Source organism: Aotus nancymaae, unplaced genomic scaffold (assembly GCF_030222135.1).
Source record: "Aotus nancymaae isolate 86718 unplaced genomic scaffold, 86718_ANA_hifiasm-v0.15.2.pri h1tg000040l, whole genome shotgun sequence".
NCBI classification, from domain to species: Eukaryota; Metazoa; Chordata; class Mammalia; order Primates; family Aotidae; genus Aotus; species Aotus nancymaae.
Genome location: NW_026988454.1, coordinates 35,890,425 through 35,906,957, shown reverse-complemented (window position 1 = coordinate 35,906,957; position 16,533 = coordinate 35,890,425). Strand labels below are relative to the sequence as shown.

At 37.3% G+C, this 16,533-nt stretch overlaps 1 protein-coding gene across 3 annotated transcripts in view; it reads left to right on the top strand.

Moving 5' to 3' along the window:
- ENPP3 (ectonucleotide pyrophosphatase/phosphodiesterase 3) overlaps positions 1-16,533 on the top strand; it is a 93,661-nt gene that overhangs the window by 25,799 nt on the left and 51,329 nt on the right. For all 3 annotated transcript variants that reach the window (XM_012458303.3, XM_012458302.3, XM_012458301.3), the window contains exons 7-9: positions 11,476-11,555; positions 14,454-14,573; positions 15,413-15,522. In XM_012458303.3, coding sequence (XP_012313726.2) covers positions 11,476-11,555; positions 14,454-14,573; positions 15,413-15,522 — 310 coding nt within the window. The remainder of the gene's footprint in view (positions 1-11,475; positions 11,556-14,453; positions 14,574-15,412; positions 15,523-16,533) is intronic.

Below are 16,533 nucleotides of genomic sequence, written 5' to 3'. Positions count from 1 at the left end.
TCTATCTCCTTATCTACATTTGTCTTGATAAACTGGATATCAAACCTGGTGTCAAAAGGGAAATTGACTAGCCAGGGTGAACTGAATCCCCTCTAAAGTGACATTCCTTGGTTTGCTCATTCCATTGAGAATGACATTGATGAAATATATAAGAGCTTTCTGCTTTCGATGTTTAAAATAATTTAAAGCATGTAAAATATTTTTTAGTCATGTAGACATCTCAATCCCCAGATGTGTGAAGCTATGATCAATTAGGCCTACCTAGGCAAAATGAGGCTGTAGGTTCTAGGAGGCCCAATTAAGATTAGATGTGGTAGGGAGAGGCACATATTTTCAGGACCTCCTCAGGCTGTTTCAAGGGAAAATTCAAAAAGAATGATGTGGTTAAATAGGATTAGGATTATGTTAACCTTGAAGTGAGGTATGTGACAGGAGGCATTGCTGTTAAGGAAGTCCAGGGTCCCTTCTCTAGGGTTTCATCAAGCTGCCTGGATTGGGCCACCACCATCGTGTAAACTGAGCCTAAGCAATATCACAGAGCCGCAAGTCATATTAGAGGCTACTAAGTAGATGAAGAAGTGGCTCTCCGAATCAGACTCTAGTGAGGCAAGAACATTTTCTTTCTTTCATTTTTTTTTTTTTTTGAGACAGTCTTGCTCTGTCGCCCAGGCTGGAGTGTAGTGCCGCAATCTCGGCTCACTGCAACCTCTGCCTCCTGGGTTCAAGTGATTCTTCCGCCTCAGCCTCCTGAGTAGCTGGGACCACAGGTGCGTGCCACCACGCCCGGCTCATTTTTGTATTTTTAGTAGAGACAGGGTTTCACCATGGCCAGGATGGTCTCGATCTCTTGACCTCGTGATCCGCCCGCCTCGGCCTCCCAAAGTGCTGGGATTACTGGAGTGAACCACTGTGCCTGGCCCAAGAACATTGTCTTTCTTAGTGCAGGTGACAGCAGATAAACAAGACCAGGGCAAGATCAGGAAACTGTCAAGTTGGGATAGAGGTGACTTGGCCTATTTAGAAGAAAGACTTCTTGACAAGTTGGATGGGAAACTGCATATCAAATAAGACTAGAAGTAGCAGGTAGACAGCAAAGACCCCACAGGTGACATATGCAGAGTTTTGGAGATTAGAGTTTGCAAGGTTGGCATTCATGAACAGTAGAGCTCTTATATGGGCCACAGCAGATGTCACGTGCTGTCTGCTTTTTAAATTTTGTTTTGTTAAGAATGCATAACATGAGATCTACCCTCTTAACAGATGTTTTCAGTGTATGATGCGGTATTATTATCTACAGGCACAATGCTGTACAGCGGCTCTCTAGAATTTACTCATTTTCTAAAACTGAAATTTCATACCCATTGATTAACAAGTCTGCATTTCCCCTTAGCCCCTGGAAACCATCATCCTATTCTTTGCTCCTATGATTTTGACTATTTTAGATAATCCCATATAAGTGGAAGCATACAGTATTAGTGTTCTATGACTAGCTTATTTCACTTAGTATATCTTCAAGTTTCATCCATGTTGTCACAAGTTGCAAGATTTTCCTCTTTTATTAAGGCCAAATAATATTCATTGTATGTATATATCACCTTAAAAAATCTATTTATCTTTTGAAAGATAATTAGATTGTTTCCACAGTTTGACTCTAATGAATAGTGCTGGGTCAATAGGGAGTGCTAACATCTCATTGGGATCGTGATTTCAACTCTTTTGGATAAATACTCAAAAGTGGAATTTCTAGATCATATAATTCTATTTTTAAGTTTTTGAGAAACCTCCATACTATTTTCCATAGCAGCTATACCATTTGCCTTTCACTAACAGTGTACAAGAGTTCCAGTTTCTGCACATCTTCATCAACACCTGTTTCTTTTTTTGATAATAGATATCCTAACAGATGTGATGTGATATCTCATTTTTTAAATTTTATTTTTAATTGTTATTATTATTTTAGAGATGAAATCTTGCTATGTTTCCCAGGCTGGCCTCAAACTCTTGGGTTCAAGTGATCCTCCCATCTCAGCCTCCCAAAGTGCTGGGATTACAGGTGTGAGCCCCTGTGCCTGGCCTCACTTTGGTTTGTTACATGTTTTTCTGATGATTAGTGACATTGAGCATCTTTCATACACCTGTTGGATGTTTGTATATCTTTAGAGATGCAAGATATCTTTCTTCTTTGAAGAAATATCTATTCAGGTCATTAGTCCATTTTTTAATGAGACTATCAGATTTTCTGCTATCAAGTTGTAGAAGTTCCTTATATATTTTGGAAGTTAACTTCTTATTAGATATATGGTTTGAAAGTATTTTCTCCCATTTCATAGGTTGCCTTTTCATTCTATTGATTGCTTCCCTTGTTGCACAGAAGCTTTTTAGTTTGATGTAGTCCTGTATGTCTATTTTTGCTTTCATTGCCTATGCTTTTGTCATCATATTCATGAAACCATTGCCAAGACCAACACCATTCAGATTTTCCCCTATGTTTCCTTCTAGAAGATTTATAGTTTCAGGTCTTATTTCAAATCTTTAATGTACTTTGAGTTGATTTTTGTGTATGGTATCAGTTCAGGGTTCAAGTTCATTTTTCTGCATATGGATATCCAGTTCCTAACACCATTTGCTATTCTTTCCCCATTGTGTATTCTTGGCACTCTTTTTGAAGACTGGTTGACTATAAATGCATGGATTTATTTCTGGGCTCTTTTTTTCTGAGATAGGGTCTCATTCTGTCACCAGGCGGAGTATGCAATGGCGTGATCTCAGCTCACTGTCACCTCTGCCTCCCAAACTTAAATGATCCCCTCTGCCTCCTGAGTAGTTGAGACTACAGGCACTGCACACTACAATGTTTGGCTAATTTTTGTATTTTTTGTACAGATGAGGTTTTGCCATGTTGTCCAGGCTGGTCTTGAACTCCTGAGTTTAAGCTTGCCTTGGCCTCCCAAAGTGCTGAGATTACAGTTGTGAGCCACCGTGCCCAGCCTGGGCTCCCTATTCTTTTTCATTGATCTATATATCTGTTTTTATGCCAGTAACATATTAATTACTGAAGACTTTTAATATATTTTGAAATCAGAAGCTTTGATGTCTTCGGATTTGTTCTTTTTCAAGAATGTTGTGGCTATGTGGGATCTTACAAATTTAAATTTTTTTCTATTTCCGTAAGAAATGTCATTATGGTTTTGATAAAGATTGCATTGAACCTGTAAACTGTTTTGAGTAATAGGAGCATCTTAACAATATTAAGTCTTCCAGTCCTGAACATGAGGTGTCTTTCCATTTGTTTATGTCCACCTTAATTTCTTTTACCCATATTTTATAGTTTTCATACACAAATCTTTCATTTTCTTGGTTAAATTTATTTATAAGAATTTCGTTATTTTCAATGTTTATAAATAAGATTGAATAGTTAATTATTAGTACATAGAAATGCAACTGATTTTTGAATGTTGATTGTGTATCCTGCAACTTTACTGCATTTATTAGTTTTAAATACCTTTATTTAGAGCTTTCAATATATTTAGAGCTTTCAGTAGATAATATCACACCTCCTGCAAATAGGGACAAGTTTACTTCTTTCTTTCCTATTTGGATGCCTTTTTTTTTTCTTGCCTAATTGCTCAGGCTAGATGAGTGGAATTTCTTGCTTTGTTCCTGGTCTTAGGTGGAAAAACTTTTAGTTTCTCACCATTGAATAGGTTGGTAGTTTTGGACTTTTCATATAATCTTTATTATGTTGAGGTAATTTTTCTCTATAGCTATGTGCCACATAACAATGTTTCAATCAACAACAGACTGCATATATAATAATGGAGTTGAGAAATTCCTATCACCAGCTGGGTATGGTTGCTCTTATCTGCAATCCCAGCACTTCAGAAGGCCAAGGAAGGAGGATTGCTTGAGCCCAGGAGTTCAAGATCAGCCTGGGCAACAAAGTGAAACCCTGTCTCTACCCAAAAAAAAAGAAGAAAAAAAAAATTAGCTGAGCACAATGGGGTGTGCCAGTAGTCCCAGCTACTCAGGAGGCTGAGGCAGAAGGATCCCTTGAGCCTAGGAGTTCAAGGTTGCAGTGAGCTATGATCACACCACTGCACTCCAGCCTGGGTGACAGAGTGAGGTCTTGTTTAAGAAAACAAATCCTATCACCTAGTGATGTCATAGCCTTTATAATGTCATAGTGCAAAGCATTATTCACATGTTTCTGGTGATGCTGGTCAAGACAAACCTACTGCACTGCCAGTCATAAAAAATTATAGTATACACATTTATGTACATTGCATCATACTTGATAATGATAATAAATGACCATTTCTGGTTTATGTATTTACTATACCATACTTTTTTTTTAAGTGATGGGATCTTGCTATGTTGCCCAGACTGGTCTCAAACTCCTGGGTCCAGGTGATCTTCCTACCTTGGCCTTCCAAAGTGCTGGGATTACAAGCATAAGCCACTATGCCAAGCTTATACTACACTTAACACTTTGTACATTATTTTAGAGTGTACTCCTACTTATTAAAAATGTTAACTATAAAAACAGCCTCAGAAGAAGGTACTGTTATCATAGAAGATGACAGCTCTATGCATATTATTGCCCCTAAAGACCTTTCAGTGGTGTAAGAGGTGGAGGTAGAAGACAGTGATATTAATGACCTTGACCCCATGTGGGTGTGGGCTAATGTATGCGTTTGTGTCTTAGTTTTTGACAAAAACATTTAAAAAGTAAAAACAAAAAATTAAAAGACAAAAGTTTATAAAGATACAAAGAAAGAAAATATTTTTGTACAACAGTGCAACGTGTTTGTGTTTTAAACTCAGTGTTATTACAAGAGTCAAAAAGTTAAAAAAATTAAAAGTTTATAAAGTAGAAAAGTTACAGTAAGCTAAGGTTAATTGATTATTGAAAAAATATGTTTCTATAAATTTAGTGTATCCTAAGTATACAGTGTTTATAAAGTCTATGGTAGTTTATGGTAATGTTCTAGATTTTCACATTCACTAACCACTCACTTACTGACTTACTCAGAGCAACTTCCAGTCTTGCAATCCTTATTTATGATAAGTGGTCTGTATTATATCATGTTTTTACTGTACCTTTTCTATATTTAGATAGATAGGATTAAATATATAAATACCACTATGTTACAATTGCCTACAGTATGGGGTAGAGTAACATGCTATACAGATTTGTAGCCCAGGATTAATAGACTTTACCACATAAGCCTAGGTGCATAGTAGGCTTTACCATCTAGTTTTGTTTAAGTACACCCTATTATGTTTGCACAATGATGGAATTGTCTGAATACATATTTCTAGGAATATATCCTTGTCTTTAAGCAATCCATGTATGACCGTATTCCTAGTTTATTGAGAGCTTTTATCATGAAAGTGTGTTGAATTTTATCAAATGCTTTTTCTTCTTCTATTGAAATGCTCATGTAATTTTTATCCTTAATTCTGTTAATGTGATGTATCACATTAATTGATTTTCATATGCTGAACATCCTTGCACACCGGGGATAAATCCCACATGATCATAGTGTATAATCTTTTCATTGTGTTTTTGAATTTGGTTTGCTAGTATTTTGTTAAAGATTTTTGCATCTATTTGCAACCTGAAATTATCTTTTCTTCTGACGTCTGTATAGCTTTTATATCAGGGTAATGCTAGACTTATGAATTTGAAAGCATTCCCTTATCTTCAGTTTTTTGGAAGAGTTTGAGAAGAATTGGCATTACTTCTTCAAATATTTGGTAGAGAAATTGGCAGTGAAGCCTTCTGGTCCTGGTCTTTTTCTTGGGAGGATTTTAGTTATTGATTCAATCTCCTTACTGTTTATAGGTTTATCCAGACTTTCTATTTATTTAAGATTCAGTCTTGGTACACTGTATGTTTCTATGAATTTATCCATTTCTACTGGGTTATCCAGTTTGTTGGCATATAATCAATCATAGCATTCTCTTGCAAACATTTTTATATCTGCAGTATCAGTTGTAATCTCCTCTTTCTGATTTTATTTGAGTTTTCTCTCTCTTTTTCTTGGTCTAGTTAAAAGTGTGTAAATTTTGTTTATCTTTTTGAAAAACCAGCTGTTGGTTTCATTGATTTATTCTATTGTTTTTCTATTCTCTATTTCATTTCTTCTTTAATCTTGTTTTCTTCTTTCTGCTAACCTTGGATTTAGTTTGTTCCTTTTTCTGTTCCTTGAGGTGCAAAGTTAAGTTGTTTATTTAAAATTGTTTTTCTTTCTTTATGTAGGCATTTATTGTTATAACTTGCATTTTAGTGCTGCTTTTGCTGCATCCCATTTTCAGATTCATTCGTCTTGTTTCAAGATATTTTCTAATTTCTCCTTTGATTTCTTCTTTGATGCATTGGTTGTTCAAGTTTGTGACATAATTTCTACATTATTTGTAAATTTTTAAGTTTTCCTTCTACTATAAATTTCTAGTTTTATTCTATTGTAGTTGGAGAAAATACTTGGTATGATTCTAATTTTCTTAAATACATTAAGACTTGTTCTGTGATCTAATATGTGCTCTATCCTGGAGAATGTTCCATGCATACTTGAAAAAAATCTGTTGAGTTGGGTTGAATGTTATGTAAGGTTTCTATGAGAAAAAAGAAAAAACACCCTGCTGATAGTTTTATAGGGCTTCTCTTGTATATCGTGAGTTGCTTTTATTTTGCTGCCTTCAACATTCATTGTCTTTGACTTTTGACATTTGATTATAATAAGTCTCGGTGTGGATTTCTTTAGGTTCATCATGTTTAGAATTTTTCAAGCTTCTGGATCTGGCTGCCCATTTTTCCCCTGCTAGATTTGGGAGTTTTTAGCCATTATTTCTTTGAATAAACTTTCTGGTTCTTTCTCTTTTTCTTCTGAAAATCTCATCATGGATATATTAGTCCACTTGTTGGTGTCTCAAAGTTCTCTTAATGTTTCATCACTCCTTTTTGTTCTTTTTTCTTTTTGCTCCTTTGCCTGAATAATTTTAAGAGGCCAGTCTGAGTTTGCCTCTTTTTGTTGAAATTTTCAGTTTATTCATGCATTGTTCTCATCACCTCAATGAGTGTCTTTATGAAAATTATTTTGAAATGTCTTGTTAGGAAAATTGTATCCCTGCTTCATTCAGGTCAATTTCTGATTTATCTTGTTCCTTTGTTTTGAACATATTTCCCCATTTCTTCATTTTCCTTTGCTCTTTGTGTTGGCATTTGCACATTGGACAAAACAGCCACCTTTCTAGGTTTTCATGGACTGGCCTTGTATAGGAGAAACCCTCACCAGTTGGCCTGATCAGGGATTCTGGAAGCCCCTTACTTCATGCTAGTCCAACCTTGTTTCTTGGTTCTTAGGGACCTCAAGTGTCTAGAGTACACTGGTCCCACTGGTGCGCCAAGATAAGTGAAACTGAAGCCAACTCCTTGGGCAGTCACCAGAGAATTTGAATCATTCGAAGTCTTGTCCAATTCTTTCTCTCCCCAGAGATAAGTTGGGATCTAGATTTTGTTTTGTTTTGTTGTTTTGTTTTTGTTTTTTGCTTTTTTCCCCTCCATGCTGCACCAGAGAGAGGGGCTATGGTGACTAACATGCTACATCAAACCACTGTGTTTTTTCTTTCTGGCCCCCCAGGTGACTAGGGTATACTGGATTCCATTTGTGCTTCAATACAAGCAAAACAGAAAAAGCCAGTCCTTTGGGAAGTCCCTGGAAAAGTTGGGGCATTGGACACTTAGTGTAACTCTTTTCCTCCCCTGGGAGAAACTGGGAGTTGGGGTTATTGCCTGATTTATCTGTGCTAAGCCAACAAGAGAGGCTGTGGTGAGTGCCTGCGTGCTAGTTCAAATCTCCTCTTTGTTCTCTGTAGCACCCAGGGGACTAATACATGTTGGGTCTCAGATCTTCTAGCCAATTTCTCAGATACCACTTGGAAAAACTGGAGTGTTAGATGTGTGGTCCAATTTTTTCCCTCCTTGGGGAGAAGCTAAAAGTTGAGAGTTCTCTTCTAATCATATAGCACCGTTCTGGGATGGGTATTATGTCAAAGAAATGGTTCTGCTTTTCCTACTGGTTTCAGTGTAACTGGTTTTATACTTGCCTGGTAAGCAGGAGCCTCTCAAATAGTTTCTGGGTTTCTCACAAATGGATTTGGTTTATGTGTGGCTACTGAATGATTGTGTCTGCTGTGGGAAGAGTCTTCCAAGATTTCCTATTCTGTCATCTTGCTAACATCACTCCTCTCTGCTCTCTTTTGACCATTCTTCTTTATGTGCCAAGGGCTTGAAGGCATACCAGCAACTTTGGGAAGACTGAAGCCCCTGCAGAATTTATTATTCTCTATTTTTTTGAGTGCTAGAAATGATACAGGCCAACATTATGGCTAATCTAAATGGTTATTCTACTAAATTATATATAAAATGGAAGTACTTATTTTCAGCCTGTTTTTTGTTTTTTGGTGTTTTTTTTTTTTTTTTTTTTTTTTTTTTTGAGACAGAGTCTCACTCTGTTGCTCAGGCTGGAGTGCAGCGGCATGATCTCCACACATCACAACCTCTGCCTCCCGGGTTCAAGCGATTCTCTTGCCTCAGCCTGTCGAGTAGCTGGGATTACAGGCATGTGCCACCACACCCGGCTAATTTTTTGTATTTTAGGAGAGACGAGGTTTCACCATGTTGGCCAGGCTGGTCTTGAACTCCTGACCTCAGGTGATCTGCCAGCCTTGGCCTCCCAATGTGCGGGGATTACAGAAGTGAGTCACCACGCCTGGCCTACATTGTAGTTTTGATCTGTACGTTCTTTGGTTGCTTTACCTACTCACCCATTTAGACCTTTGCTGCTTCTTAGAGTTTCTGGTTACCATAAACCTAGTTGCATAGACTTATCTCATTTATATTTTCAGATTATTTTTGTTCGGTACTTAAAAATTTTTTTTAGAAGTAAAACATACACATAAACATTTTAAAGCAATATTCAAGGCTATATAGTAAAACAAATGAAACCTCTTTCCTGATCTTCCTACTTTTCCTTTGCAAAAGCAATCACTCATTGGTTTTTTGAGTCTTTCCAGAAGTACTCTGTTCAAGCCTAACTTAAATTATTCATATTTAGAAGAAACAATGGTAGCAGACTGTGCTTTTTGTGGGCTTTCTTCAGTAGCTGTGGTTCAAGGGCAGGTGATACAAAATGGTAGCTTGAGTCTATAGAGAGTCAGCAGATGTATCCTGTCTATGACATCACGTAACTAGGGCGGTGCCATGTTTTTACAATACTGGTAGCTTAGTTTGCATTTTATTTTATACCCTAGCTTTACCCATTTAGGAATTTGAGTTTGTCACCCATGTTTCAAGGATATTAAAACAGAAACTGACTTTATGTATCTGTTCATTGTATGACTATTTTCTCAAATTATTTTTATTGCATTAGTGGACTAGATCTCATTTTATTTTCTTGTCCTATAACTTCTTAACAATATTAAATGTCTTTCCCTAATTAAGATCAAGATTTACTTATTGGTGGTATTGACTAAAGAAGAAAAATAAAGGTTACCTTAATCTTAAGTTGTTTTATAAAACCTTCGAGCAGTTCTCAAACTTAAATACATTAGGATGACCTGGGGTGCTTATTAAAAATGTAAATTTTCGGCCAGGTGCAGGGGCTCACGCCTATAATCCCAGCACTTTGGGAGGCTGAAGCAGGTGGATCACTTGAGGCCAGGAGTTTGAGACCAGTCTGGCCAAGATAACAAAATCCCATCTCCACTAAAAAAAAATACAAAAATTAGCTGGGCTTGGTGGCAGGCACCTGTAGTCCCAGCTACTCTGGAGGCTGAAGCAGGAGTATCACTTGAACCCAGGGGGCAGGAGTTGCAGTGAGCTGAGATCGTGCCACTGCACTCCAGTCTGGGTGACAGAGGAAGACTCCAAAAAAAAAAAAAGAAAAAGAAAGAAAGAGTAGATGTTTTTGAACTACCTTTCCTTCGTCTCCTACCTTTCAACCCCCATCAGAGAATCTTATGTAGTGGACTTGATATGGTGGCCCTAGAAGTTTCTGAAGGAGGAAATTCCTGGATCAGAGGCTGGGAAGAAGACTAATCTCAAAACCACTCATTGTGTTCAGCAGCAAAGCTTGTGACTTTTTGGACAACAATCAATTTCATGTTTTGTTTTGACCTAAAAAGAATCTATAATAGTGAAGCTTATTTTAGAAGTAGAGGAAACACAATTTTGGTGTGGAAAATTTCTTGTACATCACTGCTGCAGAGGAAGTAGCAATGTGTCCCAGCGGTTCTGACCTCTTTAAACAGGGTTATTGCACAGATTGAAAACAACAGAACAATGAAGCGAAATTACTGCCATACTTTGTGAAAAACAGATCAAAGGAAACTTCCCTGGTCGAATGGAAACTGCACTACAAGTAAGGAGCAGTAAAGTTAGCTTCATTTGCAAACAGTACTACATGACATAGTCTTATGCAGTTATACAAGTCAAATCCTTTTTCAATCTAGACAGTGCTGTTGATATATTAGATACTTTGCACGTAAGAACTATCAGCTAGATGCCAGTGCTATATAAAGCAAACAAAGCTGGCGGTGTATGATACAGAGTACATTTAGCTCAGGGGTCAACAAACCGTAGCCTGTAGGCCAAATCTGGTTCACTCTGCTCGTTTGTGTATGGCCTACCATATATACTGAGAATTGTTTTACTTATTTTAGAAAATTTTTATTTATTTATTTATTTGAAACAGGATTTCACTCTGTCACCCAGGCTGAAGTGCAGTGGTGCAATGACAGACTCCATCTTCTTGGCTCAAACAGTCCTCCCATCTCAGCCTCCAGAGTAGCTAGCACTATGCAGGTGCATGCCACCATGCCCAGCTAACTTTTTATTTTTATGTAGAGAGGAGCTTTCACTGTGTTGCTCAGGTTGGTCTCAAACTCTTGAGCTCAAGTGATCTGTCTGCCTCAGCCTCCCAAAGGGCTGGAGTTATAGGTGTGATCCACTGGCCTAGTCTGTTTTACATTTTTAAATGCTTGGAAGAAAGTAAGAATATTTCATGACATGTAAAAATTACCTGAAATTCAAATGTCAATGTCCATAAAGAAAATTCTATTAAAACATGGCCATGTTCATTTGTTTATGTATTGTCTACGCATGCTTTGGGGCCTCAATGGCAGACTAGAATTGTTGCAACAAAGACCATATGGCCTTGTAAAGCCTAACATGTATCACTGGCTCTTCCAGAAAAAATCTATACACCTTGATTTAGCTCACTTCTTTCCTAAAAGACTGACATTCCTTGGAATGGAGGAAGCTTAGAGGCCAGAATTTCAACCTCTTTCCATCTTTAATCAACTTTTTAGTTTGTTTTCTATTTTTCTGGGAGACTTTCACATTCAGATTGTTAGTTATCTGAAAACTGAAGAAGAAACAACTTCCTAATTTCTCATCATATTCTGTTGTAGAAACGTGTGGAATTCATTCAAAATACATGAGAGCTGTGTATCCTACCAAAACCTTCCCGAATCATTACACCATTGTCACGGTAAGTGCTTGACCCAGTGGTAAGACAGGCCAAAGACCAGAACTGATCACATAAGACAGACATGCTTGGGCAGAAAACGGCTGATTTCAGTGTCTTACCCTTCTCAAGCACATGTGGGGATAGTCCACGGCTCAATTCAGGCTGGGAAGTCATGGCTCAATGTGAGGCCACTCCAGAACTGTGAGGCATGAGCTATGAGTAAATGTCCAGCCTTAGGTTAACTCACCTGTGTCGAACCCAAAACAGACCCTTTGATGTGAGAAATACCATTTTCCTCTGGTCTTTCGATTGCCCTTTGTTTATTTGAAGGTCTGCTGAGAACAGTAAGCTATATAGAGGGACAACTACTTTGATGTGGAAAATTTCATTCTTTCCTAGTGTTTTCATTATAATTAACTTGATAGAACTTCTTTTTCATAAATGAATTCACACTGTCTACATCTCTTTAAATAAATCAATAAAAGCAAGTGACTTACCTCAGTGTATAAAAAGATGTAGGTAGAATGATTAAAATGAGCTTAAATAGAAATTAAATTATTTAAGATGGATAGATTTAGAACACATTTTAAGGCACCTTCTGCCTCAAAGGGTTTTAGTCTGTTATTACTATGGAACTGTAACTATGACATTTAAATTTTAACCCCTATACAAATGTATGTATGTATTCTCATTATTTGCAGATTCAATGTTTGTGGGTTTGTCTACTCACTAAAATTTATTTCTAGCCTCTAAATCAATTAGTATAGTGCATTTGTGGTCATTTGCAGCCATCACAAAGAAACATAAAAAGTTGAGTTGCCCAATGCACATGTCACATGTTCCTAGCTAAGGTCTAACCAGGAGACATTGTGCTTTCTTGTTTTAGCTGTAATATTATAAACAAGTATCATTTTCACAATCTTACGGTCTATCGAATGCTATACTTTTTATATGCTCATGCTTTTTCTTGGGTTATTTCACTGGTTAAAATTGTCCCCTCGCATAGTACTAAAGTGCTTTCTGGTATCCCTAAGAGCAAGAAGGCTGTGAATTGCCTTACAGAGTAAGTATGTGTGTTAGGTAAACTTTGCTCAGGCATGATTTGTAGTGAACCAACAACATATATAAATAAGGTGATTTTAAACAGAAACACTCATAAAAGAAGGTTATGTATTGATCAGAAGACAAAAAATGTTGTAACCGGAGGATCTCAGGAACCTAACTCTATTTTTCCTAGGAGTAATGGTTTAGTAATCATTAATTTAGTGTTCATGACAACTTTATAGAATATAACTACTATGAATAATAATAATTGACTATATACACATAAATATAAATACATAATACATACTACATATATGTATGTGTATACATAAAATAATGGATTATGTAAAAGTGCTACTAATTTATTGTTTATATATTTTATACACATATATGCCTAGATATTCATATACATAGTGATGTTCTAAAATAATGACCCTAAAATCCATAGGCATTCAATAGAAATGTGTGGAATGATTAAATAAATATGTGGGATCGGGTAGATGGATGGATGGCAGGGAAGATGGATGGAGACTGGGCAGGCTGCCTTTAAAGTGCTGGTAACACCCTCTAATTCAATTTAACTAAGATATTTGATATATAGAAAGCTTCTATCTAGTAAATTTCTTGCTATTATTGATAATATAACCAGTGGCTAACCATTATTCTAATATGTGAATCTTTAACAAACAATTAACAGTTATTTAACACCCAAAAGTTATATTAACACCATCAGCACAAGCCATCAGCCTAATGTCATTTACTTGCTGCTATAAACCATGATAGAACTAGAAAATATATACATATATATATATTTATACTGGCATGTGGGTAAAAAAAATTAAAAGAAAAAAATATATATATACACACTTGGCCCTCCATATGTGTGGGTTCTGAATCCATGGATTCAGCTAACTGTGGAATGAAAATGTATTTGGATGGAATCAACCTAAATGCCCATCAACGACAGACTGGATAAAGAAAATGTGGTACAGATACACCATGGAATATTATAACTGTGGAATGAAAATGTATTTGGATGGAATCAACCTAAATGCCCATCAACGACAGACTGGATAAAGAAAATGTGGTACAGATACACCATGGAATATTATGCAGCCATAAAAAAACAAGATTTTTTTTTGTGGGAACATAGATGGAACTGGACACTATCATCCTTAGCAAACTAAATGCCACATGTTCTTACTTATAAGTGAGAGCTAAATGATAAGAACTTATTAACACAAAGAGGAAACAACAGACACTGGGGTCTGCTTGAAGAGGGAGGGTGGGAGGGGGGAAAGAAGCAGAAAAGAGAACTATTGGGTACTGAGCTTAGTACCCGGGTATGTACAATAAACTCTCATGACACATGTTTACCCCTTGCATAGGGTTTGTTCCTAAGTGACAAACCTTCACATGTACTCCAAACCTAAAAGAAGGAAAGAGGAAGGAAGGAAGGAAGGAAAAATATTTGGAAAAAACTGTATCTTTACTGAACATGTACAGACTTTTCTTGTCACTACTCCCTAAACAATACAATGATTGACATAACATGTATTTTATTAGCTATTATAAGTAATTTAGAGATGATTAAAATATACAGGAGGGTATGCATAGGTTATATGCAAATCCCAAGCCATTTTCTATCAGGGACTTGAACATCTTCTGATTTTGGTACCTGAGGGAGGTCATGAAACTAATGGAAGCCAAGGGATGATTATATCTCCTGATATTTAAGTTCAGGTCCATGTGTTTTACATTGAAAGGTGTATAGTATCTTTCCTAGATATGAGTAATAGAATATGTGCTATTTTAATTTAAATTTGTATTTTACTAATATTTTATCTTACATCTTTTTTGAAATTATCATTTTAGGGCTTGTATCCGGAATCACATGGCATCATTGACAATAATATGTATGATGTAAATCTCAACAAGAATTTTTCACTTTCTTCAACGGAGCAACATAATCCAGCCTGGTGGCATGGGCAACCAGTATGTGGCATTATACATGTGGCAACTGAAGTAACTGCCATTTCTCAATGTGACAGGAGGTTACACTTCTCACCCCACTTTGAGTTCTATGTCACCCATCTAGTTTCTAAGGGCTGAGGGTGGGAAGGTGTTTCACCACTATTTATAACTTGAATTTTTAAAACATTTATGGTTGTTAATTCAAACAGCTTTTGTTTAAACTTGTGTGTTGGATTATAAATGTGTCTATCTGGAAATTACTCAGAAAGATTATTGTTAGTATTTTTCCTCATTCTGTTTTGTAATTCTTCTAAAGGGAGAGAGGAACCATCCAATTTTACCAGTTTAAAAAAAAATGATTTTGGCCGGGCGCGGTGGCTCAAGCCTGTAATCCCAGCACTTTGGGAGGCTGAGGCGGGTGGATCACGAGGTCAAGAGATCGAGACCATCCTGGTCAACATAGTGAAACCCCGTCTCTACTAATACAAAAAAATTAGCTGGGCATGGTGGCGCGTGCCTGTAATCCCAGCTACTCAGGAGGCTGAGGCAGGAGAATTGCCTGAACCCAGGAGGCGGAGGTTGCAGTGAGCCGAGATCGCGCCATTGCACTCCAGCCTGGGTAACGAGAGCGAAACTCCGTCTCAAAAAAAAAAAAAGATTTTGCTTCTTAGTACCTTGCTGTGTTTTTGATTTTTGAGGCAGATTCTTAGATAATTATATCTTTTAATTGCTACAATGGTTAAATTTCAATTTTAATACATGTTGCAACTATTAATCTTGTTTAGTTTCTAGGAAGGTACACCATTCCTGCCCAAGGTTATTACTGAGTTTCACTTATTCTAAATTTTCTCTTCTTACAGATGTGGCTGACAGCAATCTATCAAGGTTTAAAAGCTGCTACCTACTTTTGGCCCGGATCAGATGTGGCTATAAATGGCTCCTTTCCTTCCATATACCTGCCTTACAATGGGTAGTGAAGCATGTCCAGATATTCACCCAGCTAGGCAGAAATGATCAGGATTTCTTTTTTTTTTTTTTTTGTCTTAATCTTGGCGGCAATTCTATTAATCCAGTTATCCAGTTGTTTGAGCTAAAAATCTTGGGAGTCACCATTGATTCCTCTTCTCTATATCACTCAAGCAGTCTTTCAGTAAATGCTTTTGGCTCTAATTAAAAATCTACATAGCCTGAGAAATTTTTATAACCTCTAGCATTACCACTCTGGTTCGAGCTATCATCTCTCGCCTGTACTATTGCACTTGCCTTTTTACTCGTTTCTCTGCTTCTTATCCTTTATAATCTAGTCTCATCCCACCCACCAGAGGGATTCCTTTAAAATGCAAGTCTGGCCAAGTGGGGTGGCTCATGCCTATAATCCCAACAGTTTGGGAGGCTGAGGTTGGCTGATCACTTGAGGTCAGGAATTCGAGACCAGCCTGGCCAACATGGTGAAACCCCGTCTCTACTAAAAATACAAAAATTAGCCAGGCATGGTGGCGCATTGCCTGTAATCCTGGCTACTCCAAAGGCTGAGGCAGGAGAATCGCTTAAACTCAGGAGACAGGTTGCAGTGAGCTGCGATCAGGGGCTCCTGCAGTCCCACCTGGGCGACAGAGCGAGATCTGTCTCAAATAAATAAATAAATTTATTAAATTAAATGCAAGTCCAATTATAGCATTCTTTTGCACCAAAAACTTCAGTGGCTCCTTGTGACACTCAGAGTAAAAGCCCACAAAGCCCTGTGTGGCATGACCTCGGCTGTTCCCTTACCTCTCAGACCTCATCTTCTGCTACTCCCTGGGGTGCTCACCCTGAACTCCTTGGTGGGCTTCAATATACTAGGCTCACTTCTGCTGCAGGATGTTGCACTGGCTGTTCACCCTCCCTGAGATGATTTGCTTCATGGATCCGAATGCCTACTCTTTCACTGCCTTCCAGCCGCTGTTGAAAAATAACCTTCTCAATATTGTCTTGCCCCAGT